The sequence below is a fragment of the Dermacentor andersoni genome, chromosome 6 (assembly GCF_023375885.2).
Source record: "Dermacentor andersoni chromosome 6, qqDerAnde1_hic_scaffold, whole genome shotgun sequence".
Taxonomy (NCBI): domain Eukaryota; kingdom Metazoa; phylum Arthropoda; class Arachnida; order Ixodida; family Ixodidae; genus Dermacentor; species Dermacentor andersoni.
This window is the reverse complement of record NC_092819.1, coordinates 87,356,323-87,369,779: the sequence shown is the minus strand read 5'-3', so window position 1 is coordinate 87,369,779 and position 13,457 is coordinate 87,356,323. Positions and strand designations below refer to the sequence as shown.

Sequence of the window (13,457 nt, the reverse complement as noted above, 5' to 3'; positions counted from 1 at the left end):
TCTTGCAAGAGTTGAGCCAAAGCCTCCTAGAAACAAGCGCAGCTGCTTATATACCGCCGCGACGCCGCGAGCGTCGGCGCGAGTTGGAGCCCCGTTTCTCCTCTGTCGTGACGTCACGGTGTCACGTGGTCAGCCTTGAAGGCGACGGCGCGAGTTGGAGACCCGTTTCTCCTCTGTCGTGACGTCACTGTGTCACGTGGTATGGCATGGGGTCACTAAAGGTCATTGAAGGCGACAACGCCGCGCCTGAGGAGTGGGTTGAGCTCTAGTAATATGCTTCACATAAAAACTGGCCACCCTGTATACGCAATGACTCATGAACTCGAGCGTACCGGAATCTTGGAAGAACGCCAACATAATCTTAATCCATAAGAAAGACGACGCCAAGGACTTGGAAAATTATAGACCGATCAGCTTACTGTCCGATCGCCCTATAGGCGTCCTCAGATGTTAGAGCAAAGCTGTTTAGGCAGACCCTGTGCCATCGCTGTCGGACTTCGCTAAAGCTATCATCATCATAATGGCTCGAGCGTCGTCGTCGTCGTCTTCCACAGCTGGCTCCGTTCCCGCTCGTCATTCCAGCATAGCATTTCTCTTCTGTCGTCGTAATGGGGAGGCCGCGATTAAGTGTATGAGCCATTCATTGTCTTACGTGACGGACAGACTTAAGTTTAAAGCAATTTAATTTTGAAGAATCGCAAGCGGCAATGCCGGGCGGATGCTGTTAACCACGCCACCGAGCAAACTCGAGACATCGAACTCAAGTGACAACGGTGGACTGTGGGCGTACTGTCACTGATGTCCTTCTCTCCGTCGCAGCCGAACGTGTGTGTAACCTAATTAAGAAACAAAAAGACGGCAATCGTCAAAACGATTGCAGCGCCCGCATCTCCAGTGGTCCTTGCGCTCAATATACGGAGCTTTGGATTAGTGGTTCCGCACATTCCTTCCCAGCTACAACTACGTATGGGAAGACTATACACGAGTAGTGCGTACTCTTGAGGAAGAAGCTGCTTACGGCGAGCGTCAGCGAGAGTTGGCTCGCGAACGTGGTCGTCGTCGTAGGGCCGATCCCGAAGTGCGCGCCCGAGAAGCCGAAGCTCAACGGCAGCGCCACAAAGCTTCGCTGTTCGACCATCTTCACGGATTGAAAGCGGCGGTGATTTTCGATCATTCTTCCAACCATGCGATCAATCTCAGCAATAGCGGAGGCATGGCACTGCGCGAGCCAATGACTAAGCGAAAAAATAAATAGAGATATATATATAGAGAGAAGGAAATTATTATATGAAAATGTGATTGTATAGGTACGGTTCAAGAAGTGAAAATTAAGCATTTGGAAACAGTGAATTTTCTTCCGGGCACCGTGAGTTGAGGCTGCTGCTCAACACTCAATGGTCCTTTGAGCTGTTTTGAGGCATTGCAAGGAGATAGAATTAATCTATATGTATGTACAGCGTCTATAACATTATAGCTTGTTACTAAAACTTTCTTTTTTAGTCGTCTATGTCGATTCTTGCGCATTATGCAAATAGATGTGCTACCAGTACACATCTACTGCGGGTCTTAACAAGCTTCAGCCGTCGTTCAACGATTTTGGGGCGTACTAATTTCAACTGGCAGTAACCTACTTGTAAAAAAAAAAGAAAGGAAGGAAACACCTTTTCATAAATAAAGTGACTGGAAAAAGAAGTGAACAAGAGTATAGAAAACACTGTCTCCATGCCGCAGTGTGAAGCCAAGAACTCTCCTCAGCGTTATCGGAGGAACAATTAATAATTATTAACTGGAAGAATGGTTGCTGGGCATTGCATTGCTCTCTTGAGCGCTGTACTAATTACAGGCAGCAAAATAAAAAAAGGGATAAGCTTTTCAAAGGGTTGTCAGGCGTTTCGCGTTCATCGACCTAACAGCGATCTATGCCAATCGTTCGAGGGCATTTTTTTTTTCTTGTTCAAGACTTGTGGGTCGATGCACGTTCCAAGGCTCTTCACCCTGATGCATTACTACCAAGTTGGTAAAATATAGAAAACCGCGTTGTTTAAGCACATCACCTGCTGCAATCGATTATTTCATCCTAGGCGCGAATTGTGGCTTCTTTCACTTGCCTCAAAGTGGTGTCTCCTAACATTTTATTGCGGAAGTACGTTGCTCTAAAATTTGCCAGGAAAAAGCAATTTTCGCAGTTGCACAATATTCTCAGAAGTTAGTTGGCGAAACCCTTAACAGAAAAAAACCTCAGGCATCTAGATTACGAAAAGATGTTATCGGTAACTTGTTTTAGGTGTTTGATCAGTCTAGCTCTCTCGATTTCGGTGCTACTTCTGGAGTGAAAGATTATTATTTTTATTTATTTATAGCTTAGCTGGCGACAATATTATCATCGGCATATAGTCTTCGTAATGTGGCATGAATCACCATTCTAAGAAATCAGGAACGACAACGGACCTCACGGGATGGGAACTGGTGGTTTTTAAATCCGATTACTAGCATGTTACTTTACATCCGGGTGTGCAGAATACACCGCTAAACTTAGCGAGAAAAAAAAAGAATGTATCGTTCAGGAGCTCAAAACAAGCGCTAAAGAATAATCCTTAACGAAGTTTACGAAGACTGCAACCCGGCAGGCGTGAATACGCAGAAGATGTGAACCTCGACATGCAAATTTAAAAAGTAGAAAACTGTGGCAGCGGTGGGATTCGAACCCACGCCCTTTCGGACTGGTGCCTAAAACCAGCGCCTTAGACCACTCGGCCACGCTACCGCTGGCTTTGCGAGGTAAATACGGTTGGCGTGAAAGCTTTGTTCGGCCGGCCCTACCTACGTCTGCTAGCTCATTATGCTCACAATGACCCCGATTTGCAGTCTGTAGGCCTTTCACTGACATCTGTGCACTTCACTTGACAGAACAATATACAAGAAGCCGTGCGCAATAAATGCTCCGCAAAGCTGGCGTTGTCTCCGCGAAACAAGTGTGCCTTGCAAGAACAGTGGCTCAACATTTCGAAATATCTTAATATTGCTTGATTTTTAATTTGGCTTGTAACAAACAAAAAAAGACACAGCACTCTTTAGAAGGTAGATGCAATTTGACTTTTGTTGTGCTATCAAAGTTGCCAATGATATCGCCAAGCTTTTCCTCCATTGCTCACGCTACTGTCCTAATGCCGCGGACAATCTCGTTGCCGTTGCCCACGACGTGGCCATATCGCGCATGCCATCAATTTAGGCGGCTGTCATTCACAACACCTCCCTATATATGTCTTCCGGTAACCTATCACTAATGTCTGCATCAACTGATAACATAAGGCGTTCATTGGCGTTCACACTGCTACCCACTTGCGCTCACTAATACCCGAGCTTGCAGCTTTCGAATGATTGTGAGAGACAGATAAAAACGCGTGTACCTGCATGTGCTTTTACGTGGTCATCTTTGATGCGTAATACGGCCTCAAATGCAGCCAAAAACTGGCGTTTAGTGACTGCCCCTTACTCTTACTCGTTTTCACACTTACATACATGGCTCCGGAATAAGTGGGGATGCGCGCTCGAAGTAGCGGGCTGACGTGTCTTGCCGTAAGATTTTTACTATCCTAAAGACAAGCGGCGCGGATGCAACAAAATGACACTTCTGTTTGAAGGTGAAAAATTCAGCGAAATACCAAGGACAACCTACAAATAAGAGACGAGACAAGCACCGGCACTGTTGCATCTCTCGTTTTTTCTTTGTGGGTTGTCCTTGGTTTCGCGCTGAATTCTTCACCTTCAGAATACCATGTACCAACTAGCCCCAGCCGAAGTTTTATTGACACTTCGGATACCTTGAAGTATTAAAATGAACGCTTACTCTCGTCCGTGAACTGGAACATGCCGAAGAATCCAGTGCGCTCGTGGGCGTGATTCGTCTTGAAGATGATCTCCATGCGCGGCTTCATGGTCAGAAGCGGCACGGGAACCTCGACACCGCAGTACCGTCCGACCAGCTGCCGCACGTTGGTCACGCTTATGGTGCTGATGTCCACGAAGTCGTTGAGGCACCTGCGTCACCTTCACGTTTAACTCATACGCCACACGCCAGGCAGCGAAGTTGCTGTCACAACCGAGCAAACCTTTTAACTGGATTTCAACAGCCCTTTCTGAAATGCAGGGGTAAAAAAAAAATTGTTCGCGTCTTAGTTAGTAGCTGAAAACTTACCTCAATACAGAAAATGATTACTAATTGTATAGACAAAGAAATACGCTCCGAACGCAGGACAATAACCCTTAGACTAACGGTAACTTCTGCTCGTTGGTGGTTTCTTAATGAAATAGTCTTGCCCAAGGGCACAATCACAAAAGAAGACACACTGATGCATGTCTACGTGTATTTGTGGTTGTGCCTCTGCTACACTACGTAAATGAGCAAGCACTAACTAGTTCAACATGTTTTTCCTACGCAGTTGGTATTTGTTCATTCAATACTTCTACAACGCAAGAAAGAGAGAAATACTAGAGGAGACATAAAAACAAGACCGCCCGCGGACTAATTAACGTTACATTGACAAAAAAATTAGCTCAACAAATTTTGCGTAGTGGTTGAAAAACGCAAGCAAGATGTCAGTGTCTTCTTCCTTCACGCGGTAGAAATACAGAGAATAATGATCGTGGTATGCATTAAGCGCGAGAGTATTGGACAACCGCAAATATTTGTGGTGCCAGTTTATCGAACAGATTAACAGAAAAAGCCTGCTTCAGAAGAAAAAAGAGCGAAAGCTTTGATCAGGCATTGCCATTGGCATACGGGAACTCGAAGACTGTAAGTACAATGTGTTCTTGCATGCCCATAAAAATGAACATTTTTTTTAGTGACCGTACCTGACGGGCAGGGATAAAAAATAGTCTCTGTGAAAATTAATGTAAGACAATGTCTCCTCCAAATGCGGGAGTTTTGCACTGTCGTGTAATCTAGTCAAAAGTTACGAATGCAGTACATCTGTTCGCAATACACCCACTCTTAGGCAAGCCCACTTATGCTGACGGACTCGCACGGACCGTACCTTAGGCACCCTTCTGCATCTTTTTCAACTGAACGTAGCTTACATACCTTGTTTCTTGCACCTTATGACAAACAAGACAACCTCTAACAGCACCTACGGTGAAACGCCAGACGCTTCTTTTGATCACTTGCTCTTAGACTCTTCACGAAATGAACGACAGCCAGTCCATTTTCACGAGAAGGTGAGCCAGGTGTAAAATTTTCATTATGAAAATACTTGGCCCATTTTCCTGCTCCGCTAAACAGAGATATGCTTTGACAGCCCTACGAGAGTTCCTTGTAGATTTGATTTGATTTGTACATTCTCAGGAACTCAGAGTTTTTGACGTCTGGACTGCGTGAAAACTGGCTTTCCTGTCTAACATGTATAGCAGTATTTTTATTGCACACTGGGCACAAACTTCTTGTACTTGGTACGGGTGCGCACGGGGTGATTCTCCTGGCTTGTATTTTTTTCTTGTTTACATTTATTGTTACGCATTTAGCACATTTATGGTTTAGAATACGTATGTGTGTATATATGGAGAAATGGGCAATTGTGTATTGAGATAGCCAGTTCTAATGTAGATTACCCTCTCATCTGTGAGCGGTTATTAAGCAACAACATAAAACAGATGCAGAGCCGCACTCGAAAATGCTTGACCTATCAGCACCAATGTTCTAAAACTTGAAACCGTTTATTATACTATCGGCTACAACTTGATCTACACTGTGTCTGGCTCTTGTGAACAAAAATTTCGAACTTTCCTGCTCGATGGCAAAACGTCTTGAAGTTTAACAATGCCAACGAAGTAATTTACACGCCATCGGTCTCCGAATGCGCAATACATATACATAAATTGATTGCACGCGAGAGTTAGGTGGCGATGGTGTGAGGACGGTGGAAGAGGATTTCTCGGTAGGCTATTTTGACGCGAAATTGCCAAATGGCTCATTGAGCGGAAAAGCTGCCGTCCGGCGTCTGTAGCAGCGAAACGGTGCCTAAATTCTCATTGGCTGCGGTGCCCCGACACGAAGGCGCCTCGAAGGAGCAGAGCGGGTGAAAGGGACCAGCTGCTGCCCGTGTAGCGCACCAGGTCTTGCGTGATGGAGGAGGGCGTCGCCGCGACACCACGTCACCCTCGCTCTCGCTCTGGGAAGCCTGTGTTACCCGCGCGTTTCTTGTCCGCGCAAGCTCTCGCCTCCGTTCTAACTGTGCCTCGGTCGGGCCGAATCCAAACGCGCCAGACGTCTCGAAGTGTTTGCTTGCTCGCAGGGAGTGCCCGACTAGAATAACCACTCAGCGGCATTCAAACGGACAATAATGCTTTCGCATTCAATACTCATACGAACTGCTTAGCGGAGGTATTCTGTAAGAGTCCACCTAGTGGACATGTCTATTTCGTCTGCTGCTGAAGTGCTGATTGGCTGTGGCGCCTCGCTGCTGCGGACACGCAGACCAGCCAAGCCAGTCAGAACTCAACAGCAGACGAAATGAACATGTCAACTAGGTGTACTCTCACAGAATACCTCCAGCTGTCATCGAATTTATTCGTGAGCTCTTGTCTTCATCATTATGCTTGATGTAAAATTACCTAAACGCTTGTGTTCAATTGAATGCTATGGTATTCCACGGATCCTTCTGTATGCTATACTATACTGTAATATGTTATAGACTACTAAAGTGATTGAGTAATATGGCTTTCGATGTAATACTAAAGGTTACGTCTGATCTATCGGAACCGCTAGATGATGTAATGAAGAATCATGCACTATGATAGTTAGCAAAAGCAGACAGAGACAACGGAGCATTAACATGTTACAAAAGACAACCACTCTAATGAAATGTTTGAAGCGATGAAATATAAAAAAGACTATAAATATTTACGTGGGTAAAGCTACCTTCTTGTTTAGAAGAAAATCCAAGAACGTAAAAGATGCTACACAGTGAAGTCGTCAGACACAGCGCTAACAACCACCTTTCTTGAGCTGTTTGATTTCCTTCTAAGCATGCCCCAGCCTACTCAGTTCAGGACGCTCCCAGTTTTGGCTTGCTTTTTATGGGCAGTCCCCTGTTTAAGTGATTGATAAACAAAATGTTTTCGCTCAACACTTTGAATAAAATTACAGCGTCAGAACACATTTTCAGTATTGAGTTACTGCTATATTTTTGGTGTTACAAGATCACGCGCTGAGCGAATATTTGCATCAATGTGCGCTCACAACATTTGCAAGCAAGCTACGTTTATCTTTACACTTTTTGGGAACATTATAAATTAGTGACCAGATTGAAAGAATAACTCAGGATACACAAAATGGTTATTTCTTGAAAATGTAACTGACAAAATGAAACCCAACATTCAGCCCTTCTTCGAAAGCACTCTGCTCTGTAGCGACTTTTTTTTTTGCTGATCAAGAGGAGGAATTTCTGTGGCATGTTCTGTTTTGAAAGCATTGTAACAAAATAGTCTGTGTGACACTATTGTTATATTTTACCGCATCAAAGCAGTTTTTAAAAACCATGATTCCAACCACTGATTTTATCATGTAATGATGCGTCGTTTTGGTGCTCATTTTCATTTTACCGTGCATAGCGTTTAGGTATATGACCTCATCGCCTTTTTTTCTAATGAGTGCTGAGCTTAGCAAGGTCTCGTTGATAAGGTGCCAGGAAAGAGCAAACCAATTTATCGCCTCAAACTAACGTGAACCCTTTGTCAGGGGTCGTGGTTGAATGAATTCATACTTGCCCCTTGGAAAACGGTGGCTCGAGGTCGAAATGCAGAAAGGTGATCTTGAGCGTTTCGGACTCCTGGCCCTTGAAGAGGTAGTAGCAGTGGATGCTCGCCGGGTAGGGCTCTGGGTACTGAGGCGACGAGAAGTTGCCAGACTTGCTTGCCAGGCTGTCGAACTCCATGTGGCAGATGCCCAGAACAGCCCTTGCTTGTAATGTCAGCAACGTTAGCCATTCAATGAGCGTTACAACTGGAAGCATCTGCAGAATGAACAGACACGAAGGCGCGGAAGTTTTTACGACGCACGTCGTCGCCCGGACAGAGCCTGCACTACAAAGACGGTGTTTTCGGCTACACCAGTGCGTTCGTTTCATCAAAACAAATGTAGAATATGCATATACCCTGCCCATCTCTTAGTTGAAACCGCACTTGAGTAAACGCGGTGGCTTAGCAACTACGGCGTCGCGCTCTTGAGCAGAAGGTCGCGGGTTCGATTTGTAACCATGGTGGCCGCGTTTTGATGCGGTCGAAATGCAAGAACGCCTGTATACCACGCATTGGGTGCACGTTAAAGAACCCCAGGCGGACAAAATTTATCCGCATTCCTCCTATTACGGTGTGCCTCACAATCAGATCGTGCCTTTAGTGCGTAAAGCCCAAGAATTTATCTTAGAAGTGGTTTGTGTACGCCTGAAGGAGAAACTAGAGGGCGCAGGGTCACAAAACTCGACTGAATAATGAACTAAAGCAACGAGGTCATACAGTGACGGTGTAGGAGCAACGACACATCGCATTTATATTGTCACTAGATGGCGCTGCTGCGCATTTTTCTAATATTTATTGCGGCACCAGTAGTCATTGCGAAACTGCGTTCGCTTTTTTGTTACGTGGTCGAGATCTCGTCAATCGACATTTCGATTTTTCAACTAACCACTCCTTCTCTTTCAGCGTAATCTATCACAATGTGGTTAACAGGAACGAAGCTTTGCACACCTCCGTGGTGATTGAAATATCGACACGGCTGCACAATAGAGCTGTGGAGCCAACATTGATAATGACAGGGTACTCCCGCTCATTGCACAGTGGTAGTCCCTGTCACCACGTTGTCCTTTTTCGCACTGTTGTCGCTAGGTACAATCGGAGGGCTGAACACAAGGTTGGCCGACTTGCGCACAACGTAGGGGATGTTGTTGGAGAGAGCCGAAGTAGCCGCTGTTGCAGCAAGCTATAGCTTGAAGGCTGTAGGAATGTCGGAAGTTTGCTGAATTTTTCTTCTCTTAAGCAAACTCATCGGCCGACAAAAGTTGACAGAATTTGTCAGGACTTCTGAAGTACGAGTGTACGACAATGTATTCGCTATAGAAGCAGATAACTCGCGTGTGACTATGCAGACATACACCTTAACTTAAATCAAGCTGTCTATGGATAGGACAGGCACCTTGGCTCATTAACGCTACACTTCAGTTGCTCAGCCTGAAATGCCGAGATTGCAACATTAATGCCGCTCAGCAGCCGACACCAAAAACGGCTTCGAGCAATACAGAAGGCATCCAAGAACACGTCTTTCTCACGTAGTACTGAACAGTGTCAGCTTGGAATGCATGCATGAGGCACGTTCAATGGGAATCTCCTTCACCGTGCACGTCATGCACGGTTGCCCGCGAATGCGTCTGTCAAAACAGTCCGTCCCGTGGGATGGCAGGCGCACGATAGAGAATGACGCCATCCTCTCTTGCGCGGTCGCTCGAAGTGCCGGTTACGTACAAGCTCACAGCGAGGCCCCCGGGAGACCGATGCCTTAATGCACAACGGGCTTGAAGCCGTGCCACCATGGACTTCGCTTCCAACTAAGTCGCGGATCTGGCCAGGGATATTTATATACGCCACCGTGGCGGCACGCCAACCTTGCGCGTCTCTAGGGAGCAGAGGAGACGGAAAAAGAATGGATCTCGCATCGATTCGCTTCGCGAGGCTACGAGAAGACGCCATGCGTGTCCTCCTTGCGTGGACGTGCGCGCTGGAAGTTGCCAGAGAGTCATCGAAGCGTGGAGCGCGAAACAATGAGCCGCTCACTTCACGAATGACAAGGAAGTGCGGGTTTATCTTGCCGCAGTAACTCTTAGAAGGGACAAGGAGTCCTAAGGGAGGGTGATGACATTCTTGGATAAGCTCACTACTCAACTTCTCGCGTGAGGCACGTCCCTGTTGAGAAACGTGCAGCGTCTTTATCTGATTTCTGTTTTATGTTCATAATTTATGGCGGGGCGAAAAGAGTGCACCACTTTGACTTCTGTTGCGGGAAAGACTGTGCGCACAGCTATCCGGCTTTCACAAACAAATCATGCTGAATGTCATTTCGGCATTGCTAAAACCGGAAACTACATTTTGCAGGTGACGCTCAAGGACGTTTCCGTGCACAATAACTCAATTCGTCGATGCGTTATTGCTACAATGACGTCACTGATATCAATTTCTCAAAAAGGTGACGTGAAAATCGTCGTATGTACTGCAGAGCGTTCTAGTATAAGTCTTCTTAATTATTCAGCGGTCGACATGTAGGTGAAGACTATGATCTCGCCATAGACGAAACCAAAGATTCCTTGTGTTTCTTCTTTTTTGCATCCATCGAAGCATACCACCTTGGTTTATTGGCATTAGGAGTTAGAGACAGATGAAAATTAGAGCCTGAAACATGAGCGTGAGCGCAAAAGAGCAACTCGACTTCTTCGCAGCATGAGCAACTCTGTTGACTATAGGATTGCCAATACTCGACTGTTCATCAAAATGAAGCATCGACCGCCCCCATTACGTCAAGACACTACACCTACGGGTGGTCGCAAAATTGTAACATGATGATGCTTTGCGCATTTTGGATCAAGCGTTAGCCAAGGTTATTAGTAAACGGCAGGAAGGACGTTGCCTATACAGGACGGCGTGGCGAGGGCACATGTCTGAGCCATTGTGCGCCGCGTCAGGTCCCACAACCATGTTTAATCGGCTAAAACGCGGCGATTGCCACTTTTGTGGGCAAGTGTGACAAGCAGTCACCTACACTTCGTTTCATAGATCCCGCTTTGCTTGTCGGTGTTCAAGTTAACCATTAAATAGCGCTTCGTGCGAGCTAACCGATTCCACTGCTGACTGTTCCTGATGAGCGCTGCTCACGGACACTGCTAGGGAGCCGTGTTCCCTCAGAGTGTGAGTCGTTAATGCTACTCATGTGCTTCTCACCGCGCATGTCTGTCCCACGCTATGGCTAGAGATGAGCCAGTTGAACCCCTTCGGTGTTCGATTGCAGAAACCTAGACCTTGGTGCTGCGAAAATGTTTAAGAACTACATGCTCGCCTGATGTGCATTTTACAAGATATGTAAACGCCGCGGAACGAAAAAAAGGCCTTTACACGAGTCTTCTTCATTGTTCTGGGGCGTTTTATGTGCCGCTTTGAGCAATGAACCGAGTGGTCCAGACAAATTTTTGTCACTTAATATCCAATCAAATCGAAAGCATCGAAACGCACCACATTTTCCTCAAGTTGGTTTCATATGACTTCATGGCCTTGGCACCGAATTTATGACTACGATCTAATTTGCAGTCCCTACGATCAGTAAAATGCCTGCTCCAATCTTTTCATTGACACTTGTACATTAAATTAAAAACCTTTCTTTTGTTGAATTTACAGTATCCTTTAAGTTCTATTGCATCCAACTACTGTAGCATGTCTGTCGGAAGTAGCTTCACTAAGCGGAACAGCCAACGACGTTTAGTCTTTCAACGAGGAATAATGGGGCTTCCAAGGCCTGCGACTTCCTTCAATCGCGAGCGTCTGCTCGTGTTTCGTACAATTTGCATAATCTGTCGCGAATTCACTTCTCCCCTAATCGCTCGTCCCCCGCAAACAGCCGTCGGCGTTCTCTGGACGTCCTTACGCGTATGCGTGTTCGCGTATGCTGAATTCGGTGGCATGGCCGAGAGCCAGAACACGTTCGCGCATAGGCGTGGCTAAGTCACCACGCGCCTCGGCTGTCTTCGGAACACGGTAGTTCAATCTCGTCCCAAAGATCTGTAGTGCGTCGGAGGCTCTCTCTCTCTCTCTCTCTCTCTCTCTCTCTCTCTCTCACTCTCAGGGCGAGATTTCAACAATCGAGGGGCCCCCGAAACTCTGCATCCGACTTGGGCCGAAACGCTGCAACCGTTAACCTACTTAGCGTAATGGAGCCACGACTCTCGCGAACGCGTGCGTTTGTTCAACACGGCCCTCTCGCACCGCTTCTGCCGTCCGCGCGGCAAAACTCATTAGCGCCCGAGAAAACACTCCCGAAGGGGAAAGGGGCGAGGCATTACACTCGGTTTCCCCCGTGGGGCCAAGTCGAAGCATTACTGGAGGCGGTTGTCTTGATTAGACGCCCACCGCTGGCCTTTTTAAAGTACGCGATGCGACAACCTGTCAGCACTTATTAGCACAATGAAATGCGCCTTGTTTGATGTAATTGGTGCGCTGAAGGTATTCATTAGTCATTAGTTCGTCCATGTCACGTAGTCTGCAACGTATTTCTCTCTGTACTGTTGGTGCGTACAGGCTAGTACACAGCGCCACCAAAAGTGATAAAGTTGTATTCTCAGAAAGAGCGGCAAAAGGGAAGCGTTCCCCGAAACTCGTAATGCAGTCATTTGGGCTTGTTGGCAAGACATCGTGAGGCTTATAGCTCGTGAAAAAGACAAGGACGAAAGGAAGACCTGACACACACAGCGCCTGTGTGTGTCACGTCTTCCTTTCGTCCTTGTGTGTGTCACGTCTTCCTTTCGTCCTTGTCTTTTTCACGCGCTGCCTTACATTCCCGAAAGTAACAGTATGCAGGTGTAAGCTAACGCACTCTTACTTTTTCATTTGCCTCAATTTCCTATCTGCCAAATATTGATCATGTGTACATTGTAATTTTGTGGATTTAACATATCGGCGAGCACCGCTATAATGTGGTAATGTTTAAAACCTGCTGAATAATGGCGTAATTGTGGAAAAAATTCAGATCCAAATTACATCTTGGAATCTATATGAAGCGAAGGTTTGGTGGAGCTTCAATGTTGAAGGTTGAAATTTGTCAAACTGTTCAACTTTCACAGCGTGTTTTAGAGCTCATCGAATGCGTGCCTCCCCGGCTAATCGGCAAGACACGGATACCTCTACCACGCGAACCACGTGACCCAAGCTACCACGGATTACGCAGTCTCCAGGATGGGCCCAGTTCTCTTTACACCATCTCGGCGATCAGCCAGATTTACTATTGCACTACGTCCAAGCTCGGCCTACTCTAGTCGGCGATCAACAGATTGGGGAGATGAGCCAAACTACGGGAAAGAGGGCACCGAATGTTTGGCTTTAATAAAGGAGATAGGCGCTTGAAAATATGTGTGTGTGTGTGTGTGTGTGTGTGTGTGTGTGTGTGTGTGTGTGTGTGTGGTGCAAGCTACGATTATAAGACTTACGGTCACAAAATCATATCGCGCACAGTATTCATTAAATACTTTTTTTTCCTTTGAAAGATTGGCTAACGTCAGTTGGGACAAGCTTTATGATTGGTCTCCTACGTGTGAGCTATCCAGCCGAACAACAGCGCCTAGCAGCCACTTTCTGTAAATATCCTGTGGACTAGCAAAGAAAGCGTTTCTTGAAATAGAACGCATCGCTTTATATATACTGCACTCGCATTA

The 13,457-nt window shown here is 46.3% G+C and overlaps 1 protein-coding gene and 1 non-coding gene across 2 annotated transcripts in view; both read right to left on the bottom strand.

Annotated features, from left to right (window-relative positions):
* Positions 1-13,457, bottom strand: part of LOC126522532 (neuropilin and tolloid-like protein 2) — a 246,089-nt gene that overhangs the window by 41,347 nt on the left and 191,285 nt on the right. Inside the window, exons 3-4 of the mRNA XM_050171297.3 lie at positions 7,765-8,009; positions 3,848-4,038 (exon numbers count right to left, since the gene is read on the bottom strand). Of these exons, the coding sequence (XP_050027254.2) occupies positions 3,848-4,038; positions 7,765-8,009 (436 nt within the window). The remainder of the gene's footprint in view (positions 1-3,847; positions 4,039-7,764; positions 8,010-13,457) is intronic.
* On the bottom strand, positions 2,685-2,764 carry TRNAL-UAG (transfer RNA leucine (anticodon UAG)). The gene has a single exon. It is a non-coding gene; the product is annotated as a tRNA-Leu (tRNA).